Source organism: Lycorma delicatula, chromosome 13 (assembly GCF_047948215.1).
Source record: "Lycorma delicatula isolate Av1 chromosome 13, ASM4794821v1, whole genome shotgun sequence".
In the NCBI taxonomy this organism is placed as follows: Eukaryota; Metazoa; Arthropoda; class Insecta; order Hemiptera; family Fulgoridae; genus Lycorma; species Lycorma delicatula.
Genome location: NC_134467.1, coordinates 18,251,973 through 18,274,753, shown reverse-complemented (window position 1 = coordinate 18,274,753; position 22,781 = coordinate 18,251,973). Strand labels below are relative to the sequence as shown.

The following is a 22,781-nucleotide window of genomic DNA, read 5'->3' as shown; positions in this document are numbered from 1 at the left end:
TTTATATACCTAAGATATCACACTTGTGACAGGTAAAAACAGCACTATTTGCTGAGCGTAAAAGCAACACACACTATACTAAATATTTTACGATTCCATTTCAATGTGTCCGCTATAGACTAAAAATCTACTGGACCAATTTGCGTGCTGGAAAAATTGGAAAAGGTAAAAGGGAAGAAGAGGAAAATGGAAGAAAGGGAAAGATTAAATTTTGTGAAGTTCCATAATGTTTTTCAAACTTTCAATTGTGTTCATTTAATCTATATATATATATATATATATATATATTACTGAAATCTAGCCATAGCGAAGCATTCCCAGGTCTGCTAGTTTATAATATAATTAATTAATTGGTAGTTCTGTTTGTTGAACAAAGTGTATAGATATGAAATACACTCAAAAATGGAAACTTAACAAAATTCTTTATATTTTCATTGTAAATTTTTTACAGTTTTTGCGATCTGGGTGCTGATTTTTTAAAATTTATTAAAAAATTATAATTAAAAAAAAAATGTAACTGACATTTTTCAACCAAAATTACTTAATTTGAAAATGGATATTTTTTCTTTGCAAACTTCGTAAATGTCCGTTAAAATGAACGACTACAAAGAAAAATCGGCAACCCTATTTGAAGGGTAATTTAAAGTAAAGATATTTTTTACAAAATAAGTAATAAATAAAAATAGTATTTTTACGATTGATGAACGGATAAATTTTTTAAAGAGTATATAATGTAAACAATTTTATTATTATCTTTATCATAAAATCTCAATCGAAGTATTTAATTCACTCTTTAAATTATCAATAAACGTGGAAAAATCGGCAACCCTATTTGAAGGGTAATTTAAAGTAAAGATATTTTTTACAAAATAAGTAATAAATAAAAATAGTATTTTTACGATTGATGAACGGATAAATTTTTTAAAGAGTATATAATGTAAACAATTTTATTATTATCTTTATCATAAAATCTCAATCGAAGTATTTAATTCACTCTTTAAATTATCAATAAACGTGGGTAAGACTATGAAAATTGTGGAATCTTGGTAAGAATAAAATTAATGCATTAAATCCATATTCTAAGCTCAGCAATTTTTGCTTTTAATACATTTATTTTAAAAGTATTTCACGAATTAGTATGATTAAGATAAATTGTTTTCGTAATTTTTTAAGGGTGGTTCTGTTGTATGTTAGCGAGGAAACAAAATAAAATCGATATGTTGGAAAGATCGAGTTGTTCATCTGTAATCTTGTGAAAGTGTGTAACGTGTAATGTTTTCATTACAAATTATCAACTAGTAAATTTTATCATGTAGTTGTGCTGTGATAAAGTATTTTTATTTGTTGTTACGGTATATAATTTAAAACATTTTTTGGTTTGTGAAAATTTAACCTTTTATTATGTTATTAGTTCGGACTTGTACGAAGTGAGGTTATCATGTACGTACTAGTTTTAAGTTTCCTAATTAAATAAGTTAGTAATTATTTATGTTAGCAGGTTAATTTAATGCTACATTTTTTAATTATGAACCTATTTTGTTCAAAAGTTATTTCATGAATTGGTTTAATTGCATATATTAAAGATATATAACTATTTCTAATCTTTTTAAGGGTTGTTTAAAGAGTATGGAATCCGTTGAATTGACATCCATGTCAGTTTTACAGTATTTTTTCAAAACTTTCTTTGCTATTCATTTTTAATTTAACCTCTTTATTTGTTGTTAATAAAATCAAATATTGCACACTTTTCTGTAGTATCTCTGAAATAAATGAGTCAAAGTTCACCTCTTTAGATATTCAGTAAAGGATATTAAGTGATTTGGCCTTTCCCATTTAAATATGTAGATGAGTTTTTAATCCTTTTCATCTAATAAAAGAAAACCTCTTCATAATGTTAGCTGCTTGGAAAAAAGAATATACATGCCATACAAGTTAAACTTGTAGATAATTAGGTTAAGTTAATTAAATTAATAGGTAGTCAGAATAATATTACCTCATTTTTACCAAATTCTTTGAGCGTTTGATAAGTTATGCAAATATGAAGTGACAGTTTTTCAGGAAAAATCTTTCTTTAATATTATCTCCATTCAAGATAATACTTTTAGTCCAACAAAGTTTTTTTGATCCCTTCCGTACCAAAACTTTCTACAAAATAATTATCTCTTAACAGTAAACCATTTCTTCATATTTTGAAACGTATAATAAACCAGATGTATAGTGAATAGGGGAATTCAGAAAAATTTTGTAGCGTAATTCAAACAATTTGCAGTCACAGAAGAATGAGCTGATTGATTATCCTGGTGGAAAAGAAATTTCTTTTTCATCAAATACAATCCCCCCCCCCCCACCTTTTACACAATAAAGATACACAATATTGAATGATTATATCATTTTACCTAAAAGAAGTCAATGAAGATTATAACACAAGCATTCCAAAAGACACCAACCTTCACCTTTCCTGCTGATGGAATGGTTTTCGTCTTCTTTGGAGCAAGCTCCTTGATTATAACCTACTGTTTTGACTTCTCTTAAGTTCAGGTTAGTAATAATGTAACCTAGTTTCATCAACTATTATGAAACAGTGCAAAATTTCATACAAACATTTTCAAGATAGCGATGTAGACATTGAAGATGACAAAATGGTTGGCCATTGTAACACATTTACAACTAATGAAAATATCAATAAAATAAAGGACATTGTGGTTGATAATATTGATTATCACTAACAGAGAAATTTGTGAAGAGGTGGGAATCTCTTATTGCTCGTATGAAACAATTTAAATTGATATTTTTGGTATGAAACAAAAAACGGAAAAATTTGTTCTAAAAATCTTGATTTTTCAGAACAGAAAAATTGTTTTCTGACAGGTGATGACCTAGAATTACAATAACTTGTCATAATAAATGATGTACTGTAGGTGTATGGTTATGAAAAATTGATAACACACTTGTAGAACTTTCCCGTCACACACATACACACACAACTAAATTTAAAGTATTTATCATTTTATTTAAATATAATATTCTTTCATTTATTTAATTCATTGATTCTAACAGTGTGGCAGCGACAGTCGGCACTGACTAAACTAATGTAATTTAACAACTTACAACAAATTTTGCTTGTATGGTCGGCCGCACCAAATACCAATACTGAGTCGACCGGACAGTCAAGTTCGAGATTTGGCCAGACCGAGTTACTTTTTTACACTTTAAATTTTATTCGTTTATTTGATTCTACCGCGCTCACCTGTGACATCTAAACATAGCAGACGACCACAACAGCATTTTTTGGGGTGGGAGTGCGATTATGTAATTTTTTTTCCAGATGTTGTTATTTTTTAATCATTAACAGATGTGCCTAAGAAAAATATGAACTAAATTGAGTGAAATTTCGAAATACTTAGGGTGACTTTGCTCTACAGTTTCATCCCTTTGATTTTTTAAGTTGAACATTTAATGGCATCAATGCCCCATATGTAGAAGTAATCTGACCAAGTTTGGTGAAAATCGGTCCAGTACTTCTGAAAATATAAGGTGATTTAGAGGCCATCACTGAACACACACATACATACATATGAATATTAATATTCAGAAAATTTCTGTACAGTTTTGTTTTGTTCCTTAGGTGGTAAAACATCAAGATCTGGTGAAAACCACATATGCCCAAATTGGACAGATTACAATACTTTCCCTTCTAGAGCTATACTGCTATCTAGATGGAAAATTAATATTGAAAAGAAGGTCCAGAACCAAATAAAGTACATAGAGTTTGATTGAACATTAAAATTCTTTTTAATGTTTTTCTATTACTATGGTATCATCCATTATGAGTTCTTTCACAAGTTTGTAGACCATAAATGTGGAAAAACAATTGTTTTATTTTGCAGCAAGATAATGCTCTAACTCACACTTCACTATAAATTGTGATTATTTGACCAAAAATAACATTGTACTGCTCTGTATTCTCCAAATACATCATCCTGCAACATTTTTTTTGTTCCCATTGATTAAGAAAAAATTAAAAGGGCGGCATTAAATTGTATGATAAATGAAATAAATAAAGAAATCACTAAGTGAACTTAAATCTATACAAAAAAAAAAATGCTTTCCACAAATGTATTAAGGATTAAAAGAAATGGTGGCATAAGTTTTAACTTTTAAAAAAAATTAAAAATTCTTGTTATTTTTTGATCATGACTTGTTTTTGCTTATTTGTAGGTTTTGGTGGCTGCAAATTCTCAAAACAAGATCCTTATCCTGTACCTTGCCTTTTTACTCCTTTCTGATTCTTATATAGGTCTAACTGATTCTTTTATAGGTCTTCTTTCCAGTCCCTTTATTTTTTCTATTACCTTACCGTTTCAGCCCTGTTAAAATTAAAAACTTGTAAAAAACTGTAAAATTAAATTGTATATGTGTTGCCTGATATACATGGAAGTTTTATTCATATGTTTACAGATATTACAATGGAAAATTATTCCAAAGGAAAGAATGTTGAAGAAGAATGGGATAAAGATAAAATACCAATTCCAGATTTACCTGAAAATTTTACTTGGATGCATGTATGTAGATTTTAAAATACACGTTAATTATTATTATTACTTTTGTAATTTATCATGGCATTTGATGATGCATTTATAATAATATAATGTGTACAGTAAAATCTTTTTAAGCTGGGCAGCTTATTTAAATGCTGTCTTTATTTTACTGAGCAAATTATTAAAATATTGATTCTCCATTTGCTAGAATACTTCAGATTTGTTCACAATTTATTTTTTGAATACATGTACAGTACGTTTAAATGCTTAATTAATATTTGATGTACCCTTTGTTATTAGCGCCCAAAAGCAATGCTTCTACAATAAATAAACTAGTTTTATAATGAAAAATGCTAAATCTCTGATATATAAACCAAATAACAATATCTGTATAAATAAAAATGTAAATGTTCATTTGTTCAAAATCTTAAATCTCCAAATGTTCTTCACCAATGCTTTGAAATTTTGACACAACGTTGCATTTAAATAAGTTCTTGTTTTTATACACCTAAGATTTCACACCTGTGACAGGTAAAAACATGCTTTTTTTAAAAAAACAGATGGCAGCACCATCTGTTGGACGTAAAAGCAACACATGCTGTACTAAATATTTTACGATTCCATTTCAGTGTTTCTGATATGTGTGTCCACTATAGACTGAAAAACTACTGGACCAATTTACATACTGGGAAAAAGGGAGAAAGGGAAAAATTGAAAAAGGTAAAAGGGAAGACGGGGAAAATGGAAAAAGACGGAATGGGGAAGGAAAATGGTAAGGATATAGGAGAAAAAAGAAAAGGGGGAACGAGGAAGGGAGAAAAGGAGATAAGGGAAAGAGAAATGGGGAAAGGGAATATGGTAAAATGAAAATGTGGAAAAGGAAAGGGAAAGGTTAAATTTTGTGAGTATAATAATGTTTTATCAAACTTTCAATTGTGTTCATTTAATCTATATATATATATATATATATATATATACTAAAATCTAGCAATAGCTAGATTACAAATAAAATAAAAAAAGCACAATAGGCAAAATAGTAGAAATCTGAAACACGTTATAAAACATTATAGATTTGAATACAGATGCACAGCCTTAAAAAACAAGAAGACATTAGATAACATTATCATATTGTTCCCTATAATATTTTGAATGTAAGCCCCTAATTTACATTTCCAACACAACGATGCTTAACAGACATAGTCCACAAATATGTGGTGTACAGTCAGTTGGCAATTGCAATGAACACAAACAGGTACATTGATCTGAGTCATGAGATGTTCATGAGTGAGTCTAGTGTGCCCCAATCGCAAATGGCAAATAATAATCTCCTCTTGATGCTTACTCTTGGCCGAAGAGCTCCACGGTGACACAGTGTTCTTAACAGAGAGTAAGTGGAAGATGTTCAGGCCTCACGTGACATGAGTGGTAGCGTCTCAGCCTTTCATGTGGAGGTCCTGGGTTCGAATCCTGGTCAGGCATAGCATTTTCACTCGCAACAAAAATTGTCATTATCTCATCCTCTGAAGCAATATCTAACGGTGGGTGTGGAGGTTAAAAAAAAAGTTGAAGATGTTGTATTGTTAAGAAAGGGTATTCATTATAATTTGCACGGTGTTTGTGGTGTGGTATATGTATATAATGTAAAAGCTAAGCAGCTTAGTGTGTAGTGAGAAGAAAAGTTGCGTAGGCTAAGGTCACGGGGATGCCAGCCCCCAAAGCCTTAAAAATTAAGTTGGGGTTAATATTTGGTGAATCTGTACAGCCAAGAAGAATCCTAATATGATGTGTATTATTAAGTATATTCCTAATATTGATCTAAAATTCCTTCATAAAAAAAGAGATATTTGAAGGTGGTTGCTAGATCAATAAGAAATTAATTTACTGGTGTTATTTTTTTATTGATCTAAACAATAGGTTTTTATAATGGCCTTTAAATATTGTTGAAATATTTTTTAGTATTAGTAATTTTTAAATAAGAATTATCACTGTGATTGTAATATTTAATTTAAATATTCTGAAAAGTTTTGATGTTCAAATTTAATGCTATCAATGCCCCCTCTCCAATATATAGAAATATTTGAGTCAAATTTCAAGTTTTAACATCCAGACAGTCCAGAGTTATTTAACAAAATGCAGGTTTACAAACGTACTTGCCTATGTCCTCCAAGATTTTTCATGGATTTTTTTTTTTAATTTATGATAGTAATTCCCAGCAAAATACTATGAAAGTAAAATCAAAATACATAGAATTTTATTTACGATTAGGATCTTATTAGGTTGTATTAAATGCACCCTTTAGTAACCATTTTATTAATATATGTGATTTTAATGTAAAATAAATATATAATCTTGTAACTTACCGGGTTGGTCTTGCGGTGAATTCGTCATTGCAAATCAGCTGATTTCGAAGTCGAGAGTTGTAATCTTCAAATCCTAGTAAAGGCAGTTACTTTTATACGGATGTGAATACTAGATCATGGATGCCTTGGTTCTTTGGTGGTTGGGTTTCAATTAACAGCACATCTCAGGAACGGTCGGCCTGAGACTGTACAAGACTACGCTTCATTTACATTCATATATATCATCCTCTGAAGTAGTACAGGGTGATTCAAAGAAACGGGAAATTTTGAAAGTTGTGTTGGTAGCCGTGGGCGATTGGTACCACTTGATAAGTGGCGCCAGCCTCTCTAACCTATCCTGCCATTTAGTTGTCATGGATTCTTGGAGTGGTGCGCAACGTGCATTTGCTATCAAAGCGTTTTACAAAACCAATGACAGTGTGGAGGGAGCGCGTAGAGAATTTTGCTGTCAGTTTAATCTGGGACAGCACGACCATGTTTCATCAGCACATGCAATTAAAACATGGATATCTAATTTTGAGGAAACCGGTTCAGCAATGAAAAAGAAACCTCCAGGTTGTGAGCGAACCGTCCATACACCACAGAATGTTCAAGCTTTACAAGATGCTGTCACACGAAGTCCACATCGGTCAATCCGTCGTCTCTCAGCATCTTTACAATCGCATATTTCAAGTGTTCGAAGAATGTTAATGAAGGACTTGCAATTCCATCCATACAAGTTGCAGATCGTCCAGGAACTTAAACCGAACGATGGGGTTGTGCGAGCACAATTCTGTAATGCAACGCTTCAGAAGATAAATGATAACGAAGAGTTTGTTCACGAACTGTGGATGTCAGACGAAGCGCATTTCCACCTCAGTGGATTTGTTAACGAGCAAAATTTCAGATACCAGGCACAAGAAAATCCTACGCAGCTACACCAGCGTCCGTTGCACAGCCAGAAAGCGACCGTGTGGTGTGCTATGTCATCTTACGGTGTTACAGGCCCTTATTTTTTTGAGGATGACAACGGTCTTGCGATTACAGTGACGTCGGCTCGTTACATAGCCGTGCTTGAAACCTTTGTTGTGGAACAACAAAAGAGATTTCCACCGATTCTTAACACAGCCTGGTTTCAACAGGACGGAGCAACGTCACATACTGCACGAATATCGATGGCAGCTGTACGCCGATTGTTTGGACAACGTGTCATTTCATGAAATGGTTACGTTAGATGGCCTCTCAGATCGCCTGATCTCTCAGCTTGCGATTACTTTTTGCGGGGTCACCTTAAAAGCAAAGTGTTCCACAGTAGTCCTGCTACAACGGAAGAACTGAAGGCAAAGATCCGAGAAGCAATCGCGGAAATTCCAGTCGAGATGTTACGTCAAACCACGAACAATTTAACGAAGAGACTTCGTGAGTGTTTACGTAGAAGAGGAGGTCACCTGCAAGATGTCATCTTTAAAAAATAAACTAAAATGTTTGTATTCTAAAATGGCAACATTTCTACAATTACATGAAATAAAATTCATTTTCTAAAACAAAATTTTCATTAACATTATTTAATTTTTAAAATTTCCCGATTCTTTGAATCACCTGTACCTTAGAGTAGTTCCGGAGGCTAAACAGAAAATTAAAAAAAATATGTAATTTTAATTATTATTTCATTTATATCACATTGGTGATTGTGCCAAATCCTAGAAAATTGAAGGATTTTATCTTTTTAATGACATCATTTATCTTAATACTTGCAGAAAATTTCTTTTACCTGGTCTGCTGTCAGTATAGAACTTGTATATATTAGAAATATTCAGGATCTGTTATAATTTTTTTGTAATAATTTATGTTTAAACATTAACTTTTTATAATATTTTTAATATAATTATTATTATTATTGAATAATCTTACAGGTAAAAGGTGGAAGCAAAATGTACAATTTACTTGAATATGCAATTAGTGCTTACAAAGAAACTGGCGTTGTTTTATGGTCAGGTTCTGGAGCAGCAGTAGGTAAAACAGTAAGTTGTGCAGAAATAATGAAAAAACGACATAAAGGTGTTCATCAGATCAACAAAATATGTTACCGCAAGTATGCTCTTTTTTTATGCTTTTATATTTTATTTTTACCTTCCATTTATTTCAACCCTTATCTCTCTTTTACTACCTCTTTTCACTCCTTCCTGTTTTTTTGTTTCCTCTTCTATTCTCTCTACTATTAAAACACAAAACCCAGCTTAGGTAAAGAAAACCAAAGATTTTCTTAGTGAAGCTAATTGGTGGAAAATGCAATTTGACAACTGAAAGTCTTTTATAATATTGACTGACATGATAACAGACGAAAATTTTATAAAATTAGTAGATTCAGAATTAATGGAAATAACATAAGAGCAAATTTTAGGTCCTTTTTCATAATAATGTAACAAAACTTTTTATAAGTTTTAAAGTTTTTAAAAAAATATGTTTATCAAGCTTAGAACTAAGTATTCTGTTGTTGAAAAAAATGGAAAATAGTGATCTGGCTACAAAGGGCTTTATCCTCGGCAGACTACTATTAAGGAGGAAAATTATTAATAAGCCCTTAGCTTTTTAATAACATCATCGACCAGTATATACCAATGTATGACAGGATTATTACAAAATCATTGTGCCAAATTTGATCCAAATCGCTCCGTCCATTTCTGAGAGAACACGAAAGACATGCCAAATACATTCATCCTTTTAGAATTTTTCAATGCTGCTAGGACCATTCAGAAAGTTCTCAACTTGACAGAAATGGTGCAAGCATGATCAAATAACTATGATGATAGTAATCAAGTTTGTTCCTATGAAGATGCAGATGCATGCAATTAGTTGCTTGTTTGTGGCTTTGTGTAAAGCAAGTAAGGTTTGATGTTTTCTGAAAAATGAATAAAATTGAACTTCCAGTTGTTATAATTTACGTCACTTTAAGAGGTTTAATCATAACAGCTGTACGAAAAGAGTTTCTTTTATTATTCTTTCCCTTGGTATTTGTTTGTAAAAAACTGTGCTGTTGAATACATTCATTAGTGGTCATAATTCATTCAAAATTATGGACCCCAAAAACTGCTATAACCAATGAAATTGTCACAAAAATTTACAAAAAAATAAATAAATAAATTTTGTCATATAAAATTTACAAAAATTTTGCTGTTTTAAATGATCGCTGACTGTTTGAAAGGATGCTGTTTGAAAGGTACGCAAGCATACTGTCATTGGAAATATCTTGATAGCTCATATCCACTGGAGTTTCCTCAATTTTTTGGATATAAAAACGCTTTTTGCTGAATGGGTACCACATTTCTTAACAATCAACCAAAACGCATTCCATTGAACACTTCTCCAGGGTGTTTAGACTAATTTTAACACATTTCTATTGAATTTCTTTGATGTTTTATAATGGGAAACACTGAGGAGGAGAAAACACGATTCATAATTTCATGCCAGAGACCAAACAGTGAGCGGGATCAGGTGAAAGTATGATAAAGAAAACAAAAACAGTACCGTCTGTAGAAAACATCTTGCCTGTGGTTTTCTGGGATTCTCATGATGTGGTGCTAATATACTACTTGGATAAAACCAGGACCATCACAGCGGAGTATTATGCCAAACTATTGGACCAATTAATTGAAGAATGTTATTCAGGCTAAATGCCCACATCTAGCCTTGCACTTGCACACATGTTTTGAATTGTTAATGCAAAACTCCATGACTTACATTTTGAAGTGCTTCCACATGGACCTTATTCACTGGATTTGTCTACCACAGGTTACTTCCTCTTTTCAAACATGAAAAAATGGTTTGCTGAATGAATGTTAAATTGAAATGATGAAGTCAAAGCTGAGTTGGACCAATCACATTATACTGAGGATATTTTAATAAGATGGAAAGTTATTGGTCTAAATGTATTGAACTGGCAAGGTGACTTATGTTGAAAAATGAAAAAAATTTTTGTAAAATCTTGAGTTTTTGCTTTGTTAGGCCAAGAACTTTGCGAATGACCCTGTAAAAATGTGTTTTTTGGTTAGACCATGTATCATCAAGATACCTCAATGTATCATCTGCAAAAACCTCAATGTGAAAATTTTGACCAGATTATCATACTTTCCTATAAATATAAGGTTTGTTCAGAAAATTACCAAACTTTATTTTTCTAATCTTTATTATTCATTTTACAGATTATTGGTCATTGGCTCCTTCAAAGTACTCCCCATTCACACACTCTTCTCAAGGGTGTCTCAACTTCGCAAAACAGCCCTGTATAGATTCATTTGAAATGGTCTGTAAGATCTGTGAAGAATTTGCTTTAATGTCATCAATAGTCTCAAAATGGCGTTCTTTCATCACAGATTTTAATTTCGGAAATAAGAAAAAAATTGCAAGGAGCCAGGTCTGGTGAGTAGGGAGGACAGTCATTAGATTTTTGGCATAAAACTGATGAAATGACGAAGCTGAGTGTGCGAACACATCATCATGGTGAAGGAATCATGAGTTGTCTTGCCACAACACTGGTCTTTTTTTTGTGGATTTTTTCACATTACCATTGTAAAATGCCTTGATAGTACACACGGTTCACTGTTTCACCTAGAGGCGAGAATTCAAAATGCAGAATTCCAATAAAATCGAAAAAACAGAGAGTATCATTTTGACATTGGATCAAGACTGATGTGCTTTCTTGTGGCGTAGAGATCCTTTGCCAATCCATTGGAATGATTGAACTTCTGTCTCGATGTCGTAACCATAAACCCAGCTTTCATCTCCCATTATGATCCTTTGCACAAATATTTCATCATCATCAGCTTATTCAAGAAGTTGCCAACCAACGTCCACTTGTTCTTTCTGCTGTTCAGTCGTCAAACAAAGAACAAACTTTGCTATAACTTGATACATGTCAATTTTTTAGTCAAACTGTCATGGCATGATGCAATCAAGATGCTAACCTCTTCTACAAGTTCTCCGACAGTCAGTTGGCGATTCGCATGCACCAGATCGTTGATTTTCTGAAAACAGGTGTCATCAGTTGAAGTCGAAGGCCTTCCTGGTTGAGCAAGGGTCATTTTCAGTCAACTGATGACCACTTTTAAATTGGGAAAACCATTCGTAACATTGCATGAAACCCAGACCATCATCTCCATAAGCTTATTTCAAAAATTGAAACGTTTCTGTGATAGTTTTTCCCAGTTTCATGTAAAATTTTATGTTGTAGCGTTGCTCCTCAGAATCGCACATTACAAAAATCACTACTAATACTTAAACACGTTGCACTCAAATAAAAATAACACAAAAACTAAACAAGATATTGGCAGTCCAAGAACATGTGGTTACAGAGGAAGCAATGTAGAACACAATGCTATTAACCGCACATCATGAAATATCTCCATTGGCGTGTAATTAAAAATGCTCAGTTATTTTCTGAAGAAACCTTGTATGAGGGCAGTTCAAAAAGTAACGAGGCTAATTTTCTTAGTGAAATTAAAGCATGCAAAGTAGCAGGCATACGCAGATGTGTTGTCTACTTCCCATGTCAATTTCAAATTGATTGTTGTCATTGAGTCTCGGTGTTCATTCATGTTAAGTGTATTGGGTAATTGCCTTACGTGGAAAAAATATCAATTGATGTTATGCAATTCAAAAAAATCAGGTAGAGGTCATAAAATCTGCGGAAGTGAATTGCAAAGTACTTTCAAAAGATGCCCTAGGTTTTGTATTTGAAAAGTGGATCAAATGCTGAAAATATTGTATTGCGCTTAAATGAACTATTTTGAAAAAGGAAGATGTAGATTCAGAATAAAGACTTTTTTTGAATTACAGTTGTTATTTCATTACTTTTTGGACTGCTCTATTAAGAATTTGTGAATTTTCCTACCATTCATTCTTACATAATTAATGAACAGCTATTAAATATTTTTAGTAAAAATTTCTTTTATTTTTACTTTAAATGTATTAAATTCTTATACGAATTTAATTTTTGAAACATAAGAATTTATAATCTATACCAATTTGGTGTAATTTTTTTTTTAGAGTACAAGAATACTGGACACCTCTAAGAGATGATCTTGACGAGCTAGTTGTTACACGTGAAATTCCAACGATTCATATTCTTTTGTCCAAAGAACAGCTTAATAATAAAGAACCTGGGTAATTTAATTGCTTCTTTTTTTATATTTAATTAGTATTATTTGCTTTTTATAAAATAAAGTTTATTGTGTTTTTATATATTTATAATAAATTATTAAAGTTTCGAATTGAATATCATTATGACAGAAGATTAAGGATTAATAAATACTTTGACTTAATCAAACCATTTTATCACTTAAATAAAGGACTTTTTGTCCTTATGCATTCAAGTTGACAGGTTTGTAATTGTGAAAAATTTTTATCATGACTTAATGTTTAAAAAACAAGAAAAAGAATAAGAAACTCATAATTTAATCAGACCATATAATTTAGGATGGAGAAGCATACGAGGTACGACAATAAAGTAATGAGACATGTGAAAAAAAATGTTGCTTACCGTTTTAGTCATGTTTAGTGTTGTCTCCTTCAAAGTAGTTCCCCTCTGATTGCACACACTTATTCCAGCGCTTCTGCCATTGATGGTAACATTTCTGGAACTCATCTTCTGTAATATATCCTCCAAGTCCTTCATCACAGCTTTTTGGACATCTTGTGTTGTTTGAAAATGGTGTCCCTTGACCGCCATTTTGACACTTGGAAATAGAAAAAAGTCGCACGGAGTGATATCTGGTGAATAAGGTGGCTGTGGTAGTACTGAAATTTGTTTTGAAATTAAAAATTGCCGTACTGACAGAGCAGTATGGGATGGCACATTATCGTGATGCAGAATCCAATTATCAGCAATGTTGACACAGACACGAAGAACTCATTTACGAAGTCTGTCTAAAATTTCTTTGTAGAAATCTCTGTTAACTGTTTGTCCAGGAGGCAGCCACTCTTTATGAACGATTCCCTTGGAATCGAAGAAGCTTTTTTTGGTCTGGGTGATCCCTTTGAGCACCATTGCGAACTATGGCGTTTTGTTTCTGGATCGTATTGAAAAAACCAACCTTCATCACCGGTGATAACACGGCTCAACAAATCTGGATTGATTTCCGTTCGCTCTAACAGATCGGCTGCCACATTTTTCCGTGTTTCTCGCTGTTGTGTGAGATTTTTGGGGACCAATTTGCACAAATCTTTCTCGTACCAAGATCTTCAGTTAATATTAGACGAACCGTTTCTCGATTGATGTTGAGTTCTTCTGCAATGATTTTCACAGATAATCTTTGATCAGATTGTACGATTTCACGCACCCCAGTCAAGTTGACATCTGTTCGTGAGGTTGATGGTCGTCCACTGCGGTCTTCATCTTCAACATTTGTTCTGCCTTCACTAAAAATTTTATGCCACTGAAAAACTTTGAGCTCTTGACATAACCTCCTCTCCAAAAGCCTGCTGAAGCTTACCATAAGTTGTCGTCGTGTTTTCACCTGATTTAATGCAAAAAGAAATGGCATGCCGATGCGCAGTATTTTGCGGTTTCATTTCTGTGACGAGAGACACAAACACGTGTTCACTTATAACAGCACAACTCACGACTGAGCAGTTACATCAATGTGCCGCTTGGACTAGAAGTAGCTTATAGACCAAGGTCAAAGATGGTGTGCCTACGCAAGCTGCAGGGTTGCCACATCTTGCAAAGAAAAATCAGTCTCATTACTTTATTGTCGCACCTCGTATATCATGGTCATATTAACATATTTAAGAGTTTCATAGAGGAATCGGTAAAACATAATATTGGTATATTATTTCTTTAACAGACGTATAACATGTAATTTAGTGAAACAATTTATCATAAAAAATAGGCTAATTTTAAATATGTATTATAAAACAATAATTTTTAAAAAAATACTTTAAAAATGAATATAATAATAAATAATAAAAAGTGGCATGAGTTGGGTAGGTGTGGGGATGTTGGCGGCTGTAAAAAATAAAATATGTATATATTTTGCAGAGTAAACGGCAGTAACGTAACATTATGAGTCACAAAATATTTACTAAATTGGTCAGAAAAAACAAATTTAAAAAATTTGGTGGGGAACCCTGTGTATGAACCACATGGATCTCCTCATCTTCAAATACCCACATGTTATTCTTAATACTGTTTTTTTTTTTTTTTTAAGTCAGAAATACCATCTACGCACGCCCCATCAATCTGGCAATGTCAGACTCAGGCAGGTCTGCTAGATGTTGTTAAGAGCATATGTATACCTGCACCCTACCGACTAACACCATCCCACCACTTCCCACCTGGGCCGGGCTACAATGAAGCACTCTCAGCCCTGTGGAGGTGCCTTCAGGTTCAGGGGTTTGGGAGTCCTAGTGCATCATCACCATAGCCCATCCACGCAAGTGCAAACAAGCTACAGCTCCATAGGAGGCAGTCAATACCCCCCTCAATCTCTGGTCTAATTCTTCACCTAGCAGCTGGAATATCTAGGATTTTCTCAGGCTATTCTATCCTCACATCTGACTCCTTACTCCTAATAATACGGGTTACCATATGAGTGACGGAATCCCATGTTTCCTCATTGTATTTTATTATATTCTCTGGTGTGAGAGGACCCAGATGTCTGTAATTATGCCTCAAGGGTTCCCAACGTAAACAGTGGAGCACAACATCATCCAGGTCTCCACAATATGGACAAGTGTTATCATCCACTCTCTTGAACTTGTGGAGATATTGGCGGAAACAGCCATGGCCCGTCAGGGACTGTGTGAGCTCGTAACTAAGCTTACCAAATCCCCTCAGGACCCGTGGCTTAACCTCATTGATCAAGTGTCTAGTCCACACACCAGTGGACGCTTCACAACGACGGACCTGCCATCGCTCTAACAAAACGCCTCACTTTTCTTCATACCTGAATAAGTTACGCATCTCAGTTTAGCAAACAACTCGACTGGTGGTGTTCCTACTATAACAAAGACTGCCTCAGCTGAGATAGTCCTGTTTGCGAAGCACACTCTTAGGGCCATACACCTCTGTAAACTCTCTTAGTCTTGGTTGGGACATCATAATAGTACAGCCAAGTTTCATCACCTGTCAAAATACTGTTCACATTTCCAAAATTTCCCATTTTAAAACTTTTCCAGCATATTATAACACCATGAAACATGATTTGCCATCAGGTTAAATGTCTTGATTTAACAAGTCAAGTTATGATTGAAAGGGTATAAAGCGAGATCAACTTGAAGTTAATCTCACAGAATAGCACAAACTATTGGTGCATTAATGCCCAAAGGCACCTCTATTTGGTGGTAGATCACATCTATATGTCTCAAATATTTTTCATACTACAGCAAAGTTTCTTCCCTCATTCTTAGATGAAGTGGTCAACCTGATCTTGGAATGCCCTCAAGGCCGAAATTTCCTTTTTCACTCTCAGTACTACCTGAATATTATATGATGAAAACAATCTCTCAAAACATGAGAGTCGTTTCCTCTAATCACTGATCAAGTTAACCCATATGCAAAATTGTAAACCAAAATTGTTCAGTATTAAGTTTTTGGCCATAATGACATAACTACCTCTTTTCACTAACAGCTAAAAAGCAAATGACACTGAGAGTGTCAGAGATGACACTGAGCTAAAAAGCAAATGATTAGAACGGCTATAGTGCAGGTTTAGATCTGTCTAAACACGCCTGTGATGATCCATTTCACCATATTGCAAAACTTTCCTTTTGCCCTTTGAGTAAACTGAAAGAAAATATAATAATGTTTATATAAATAAAATATAACACCTTCTTTATTTACTACCACCCTTGCAACATAGCCCAGAGAGGTCTTCTTTGCCAGGTTGCCATTTAGTAACAAAATATATTCTAAATACATCAAAGATTGACACCTTCCCAAAAAGTAGAATATGTTTTCCTCCTCATTTATTGCATAAAGGATATATTTTAGCTCTCTGTAACCAGATGATTATTCCATGACATTGTGATGCTTCTTGTTTTATATATATATATATATATATATATCATACTAATAAAACTGCTAGAATTGTTGTCATTCAAATATTCTCTCTTGTCTGAAACAAAATTTAATTAAGTATAAGTACTATGTTGAAAAGATTTATCCATTCATTCAGCTCAACAATTCCCAGATTCTTTTTTCAAAATATCTGTATCATGACCATATTTTTCTCCAATTCTTACAGATTTCTACTTTGACTAATTTTCTTCATAATAATTTGTTCAGACTACTTCTTTGGTAATCCATCATCAGATAAACATAATATACTTAACATTTATTTAAAGGTTCCAAAAATATTAAGTTTCCAAATACAGTATAGGATATTTCTGGGAATTTTTTTTTTAAAGAAATGTTTAAAAATTTGTAATTCTGTGCTTTTCTTAGACCTCCAGAGATGAGGATTCTGCTTCCAAACATATTTTTTTTCCAACGTATTTTTATTTTATAACTATTTTTGATTTCTGTTAAATCGCATCAACCTTATTAGTCATTAGTGACACCTAGCGGGTCACACACATATAATATTAAATCACAGAATGCTGCTTGTAGCAGTAAGTACAATTTGGGGGTTTAACACAGATTTAGAAGACAGATGTCTAATAGAATTTGTTACGTGTAATTTATATTTATATAAAATGCTGAAAATTCAAGTACTTCACATAATTAAGAATTTTTTCACAATTTGTCACATTATTTAAGCACTTTTCTTGATCTTTGTGTAATTCTTTCCATTTGATATTGTGAATAGCTTGTAATAATGTGATTTACTGATAGATAATCCTGGCAATATTCACATAGATTTCACTCTTTTTTCAATATGAGATGTACGTGGCTGAAGTTATCATGTCCTATTCTCAATCGAGTTATGATGGCTTGTTTCCTGAGAAATGAGAATGCAGGGTTTCTTGATAAGTACTTTTTCATATTTGATGGAGTTTTTGAAGTTTGATCTGTTGCCATTTTTCGTTCCAGCTATTGATTTACTTTATTTTTGGTTAATTTTTGAGCTTCTTTAAATGTCACCAAGATGTTCAATTGCAGAAAGTGTTCATGGGATTCAACAGCTTATATCCAGCTGATTTGATATCTGCAGAAGATCTTTTGGCTCCGATTAGGTCGTACATTTTGTTTATTTTTTGTAAAGATTGTTACTTTTTTTATATCAGCTTCGTTGATGTGTTTTAAATGCTTGCAGAATGGACAAACTTTCACTGTTGAAGATAGAAACATCATCTGGGAGTTTGAATAAAAGATTAATTTCTGACAAAACTACTGCGCAGCCTGTACCTTTTTTGGATTCAACGCATCTGTGTATACATGTACATAATCTGCATAATTATCAGCTGGTAGTCTGTCTATGATTATATTATCCTTAGTCATGTTTAGAAATGACCGCAATGACTTTCAGTATTTTTAGTGTTTTTACAAATTCTTGTTTAATTGTGTTGAGATTATTGAGGTATTTTTTTACATCTTCGAGTCTTTTAGGCAATTTTTTTGCATTTTTGTATTTGATTGAGAATTATATGGATTGCATGATTGTCATTAACCATGTTGGATGGTGTTGCTATTGTCGATATGCTATAATTTAATGTTAGTATTTTTCTACGGTACTTTAGTTGTCTAAGATTTGCTTCACATAATATACTTTCTATTGGGCTAGTTCGGAATGCTCCATTCGCCAACATTGTATATTGGTTCTAATATTTGTTAAAACTTAGGTTTCGCTGAGTTATAAACTATAGAGCCATAATTTAGTTTAAATTGTACTAAGGCACAGTATGTCATTAACATCTTGCTCTGCTCGCCAGTTGTTCGAAGTTAATGTTTTCAAGATATTGAGTCTTTTGAGATAGTCGATTTTTAAGTATTGCAGATGATCTTAACATCATTACAAATGTTTTGTATTATTGTTAATTAGCATTAGTTTATTACTCTGAATGGCTGGTTTTTACTACCATTTGTTTTTTTTTTCTTCTTTAAAACCACTTATTGTGTTTTCATTTGTTATATGACTTGTTGAAGAATGCTAATACGAGGGTTATTTTTTTCAAGGTCCGATCGGTAGCAAAATAAAAATCCCGCGCAAAAATCAGATGAACTTTTGCACATATGTGTTGCGCAGCATCTCTATTATGGCCTTTAATCACGCCGCGTTACTTCATTTAGTTCTGAACTCGCAGCTAGCACATAAGCATGTCTACAACAATATCATCTCCTGCCAAGTGTGAAGTGCATGCAGTAATTCGATTTCTTCAGGCTGAGGGATATAATGTGGCTGAAATTCATAGACGAATAAGTAATGTGCACAGTGAAACTTCAATGAGTGACAGCAAAGTGTGATAATGGTGCAGGAACTTTAAAGCAGGACATACAGATGTTCATAATGCAGGCGGTCAGGGAAGGAAGTGAGTGTCAACCAATGATCTTATTGAGCGAGTGGATGAGGCAGTTCAAGAAAATCATCGGTTCACAATTTCTGTATTGAGTGATTCATTTCCTGAAATTTCAAGGTCAGCTCTCTACACCATTGTGAGTGAGAGACTTCAGTACCGCAAACTGTGTGCGAGATTGGTTCCCAAGATGCTGTTTAACAATCACAAAACAATGAGAATGGACACCTCCCTAAATTTTTTCCAGCAATACCACAATGAAGAAGATTTTTTGAACAAAATTGTCGCAGGGGACGAGACATGGGTTCATTTCGAAACTGAAGAAACAAAAGAACAATCCAAATAGTAGTAGCGTAGAAACATGGCTGAAAACACAGGCGGCTCCGTTCTGTGACGAGGGTATTGGAAAGTTGGTACCACACTACCACAAATGTCTAAATCGTAGTGGCAAATTGTAGAGAAATAGCGTAACTATGTAAGTACTTGTTACAAATAAAAAAATTTTTTTTTCACTGTGGTTTTAATTTCGTGACCGATAGGACCATGAAAAAAAATAACCCTTGTATCATTCCCATCAGGTTTTTTTTATAAATAGTTCATTTATATTAGGTCACCATTTTGTTTCTTTGGGTTTTACTTTCCCAGCAAATATAGCTAGAAGAGCACCTTATTAAAGGGGAAAGTATGGTGATCATGTCAAAAATAGGGTATGAGATTCTTTGAAAATCTTTACAATTTTGGGTCAAACTAATTCATCAAAAAAACGTATGTATGTGTATGTCACACTGCTTTTGACCTTACATGTCGAGATTGACCAAACCAATTTTCTTCAAATTTGGCTCAAATATTTCTATATATATGGAGAATTAATCTTTTTTCTTTTTCAAAATTCATTTTGAATATGGGATCATCACAAAAAAAAATTTGATTTTCTTCATAGGCACTTTAGTAAAAACTTTACATTGGAAAATTAGTTTCCTATATTGCATCTGTAATAATTCAAAAAAGTCTTTTCATAAACTCAACTGCCACCTTTTAAAATTGAAATATATGCTTTTGGTTTTTTTGTTTTATCTCCCTTCAGTTTTAATAATTTAAACAATTTTTTGGTATTGTTAGATAGGATTAACAAAAAATGTCTACAATTTTCCAAAATATCTCTTTTTCTTGTGTCTCTATCAAAGGGGTGTTAGATTTAGAGAAACTTTACTTAAGCTAATTTGTTAAGCTTAAGCTATATATGAATATTTTTAGAAAACTTTATTCCCAATCATTAAAAGATATACACTTGTTTTTTTTGGCTCTTACGCTTTTAATTTTTATTATTAATAGTCAGAAAAGTCAAGCAATACTTAGGCAGCATTTTTAGTTTATCTATATTCATTCCATTAAAAAAAAAAAATGTAATTATATGTGCTGAATTGATTATTTCAGGTATCAAGCACCAAATACTCGTAACACATTTTGGAAATCATCAGGTGAATACAAAAAACGACGAGATATTGAAAAAAGGTCAGTTCGAAAGGTTGATTCTAAAACATTTGTTAATTTAGGTCTTCGCTCCAATACAAACAAACATGTTAAAAATTTAAATACAGCAAGTTCATCTTAATAATGTAGTTTTGTTTTACTTTTCTTTCTTATATTTATTGTATATTACTGAAGGTTGTTTCTAACCCTTGATCATCTTTACCTTCCTAAACCTCAGTAAGATGTGCTTTCATGTTGATAATAAAATTTGTTACATTTCATGTAAGATTTGATGTTGAGTTCCTAGATTACAAGACAAAAGCTAATCAGCTGAATGAGTAATGATGAATATCTGTTCGAGTTATAGTCTGCAAATTGAATGGAGGGATATGAAGTACGAATAAGTGTCAACACTTAACTTTAGAGATAAAAACAATGTTGAGTGTTCATCATTTGCTATTACAATAATTCCTTAATGCCTCATCAGTAATATTTTAATATAGTGCTGAATAACAAAAAATTTCTGCACCTTATGTATTCTGTAGCCATCGATATACTATATTATGTTATCGGTAAAACAAAAAAAATTATGTTTTAGGCATTCCCTGAGTGCCTTCAATTATTTTACAAATGACCAAATGTAATAAAACAGTGAGCTTCTACCGGATCTCCAGCCATACAGGAATTTCAGACAATGAGCACACAGATAGTGCAGCAAAAGAGGCTTGGACCCTTTTCAGCATACTTTTACCAATTGTGTTGCTTTTAACAAGCTTGTCTGTTTCCTGAAGAGGGTAGGTGTTCATGATGAGTAAATGGGATCGTTGCATGAACAATAAACTTCGTCCAATTAAGAACACTGTCACCGTGGAGCTCTTTATGCAGAAATAACCATTGACAGGAGATTATTGTCTGCCATATTACATGATCTTGGCAATTAGTAAATGAGTGCTGGTCGAATGAACATCATCTGTTTGCAATTGAAAATTTTCCATAACTTTTCAATATCAGCCAGAGTGGTCAAGCTCAATCACAGAAGGCAATTACGAGATGGGTCACGGAGTTCAGAACAACAGTATCTGCTTCAATCAAAAAGTTTCCTGGTAGGCCACGTACAGTTTGCATGCTGGACAATATTACAGCAGTAAGGTTGCTTCAGAGCAAAGTCTAATGCAATCAGTTCGTTGTCATTTGTAAACCCTTAACATATTGGATAGAAGTCTGTGTATATTAAGTTCCATTCATGCAGGATGAAAGTGGTGCAAGAATTATTGCCTAGAGATCAAGAGACGCATCAAAATTCTGTACACAGCTTCCAGACATGAAAACAACCCAATTTTCTCAACAATTTGATGATGTCGACAAGGCCCATTTTCATTTTTATCTGGCTGTATAAACAAACAAAACTTTAGGTACATGGGGGGCACCTCGCAATCAGCTTCACAAACGACTTCATAGTGAAAAATTACTTTATGGTGTAAAGTGTCTTTTCAGGGTATTATTGGCCTCTATTTTTTTGAAAATGATGGAAGCAATGCTGTCACAGGAAATCTTTATGATGTTATGTTACAACAGTTCATAATACTACAAATGCGCTTAAGAATATCAATATGCTCTCATGAGGTTCTAACAGGAAGGAACAACCCACATTCACACAGCAAGAATATTAATGACTTTATGAAGAATGTTTACAGAGTATCTTATTCCTGGTTTTGTCGACTGACCGCCACATTTTCCTGATTTATTGGTGTGTGTTTTTTCTGTGAGAATTCCTGAAATTCAAAATGTATACTAACAGGCCGGAAAATATTCAGAATTTAACCAAAATTGAGGCCATAACAAGAGACATTCTGCGTAAGGTTATGGTGAGTGTGCGTGCTCATGCTGAAGACTGCATTGCCAAGAATGGTGGTCATTCAAAGGACATAATTTACAAAAAGAATCAGTATGAGGTGTTCTTTCACACAGTGTACAACAATAATAC

General features: G+C 33.0%; 1 protein-coding gene across 1 annotated transcript; it reads left to right on the top strand.

Annotated features, from left to right (window-relative positions):
• Positions 1–1,208: 1,208 nt before the first annotated feature.
• On the top strand, positions 1,209–20,942 carry Rpp25 (ribonuclease P protein subunit Rpp25). Its single transcript, XM_075381462.1, has 5 exons — positions 1,209–1,440; positions 4,459–4,562; positions 8,791–8,969; positions 12,920–13,036; positions 20,762–20,942. Exons 2-5 carry the CDS (start codon positions 4,467–4,469, stop codon positions 20,937–20,939), a joined length of 570 nt encoding a protein of 189 aa, XP_075237577.1. The 5' UTR covers positions 1,209–1,440; positions 4,459–4,466; the 3' UTR covers positions 20,940–20,942.
• The last annotated feature ends 1,839 nt before the right edge of the window (positions 20,943–22,781 follow it).

What these genes read in the sequence shown, in the direction of transcription:
- Rpp25 (XM_075381462.1), top strand. Translation starts at nt 4,467, where the DNA reads ATGGAAAATTATTCCAAAGGAAAGAATGTTGAAGAAGAATGGGATAAA. An exon ending in AACAAAATATGTTACCGCAA is followed by an intron (nt 8,970 to 12,919) that starts GTATGCTCTTTT and finishes TTTTTTTTTTAG; the next exon opens with AGTACAAGAATACTGGACAC. An exon ending in CTTAATAATAAAGAACCTGG is followed by an intron (nt 13,037 to 20,761) that starts GTAATTTAATTG and finishes TGATTATTTCAG; the next exon opens with GTATCAAGCACCAAATACTC.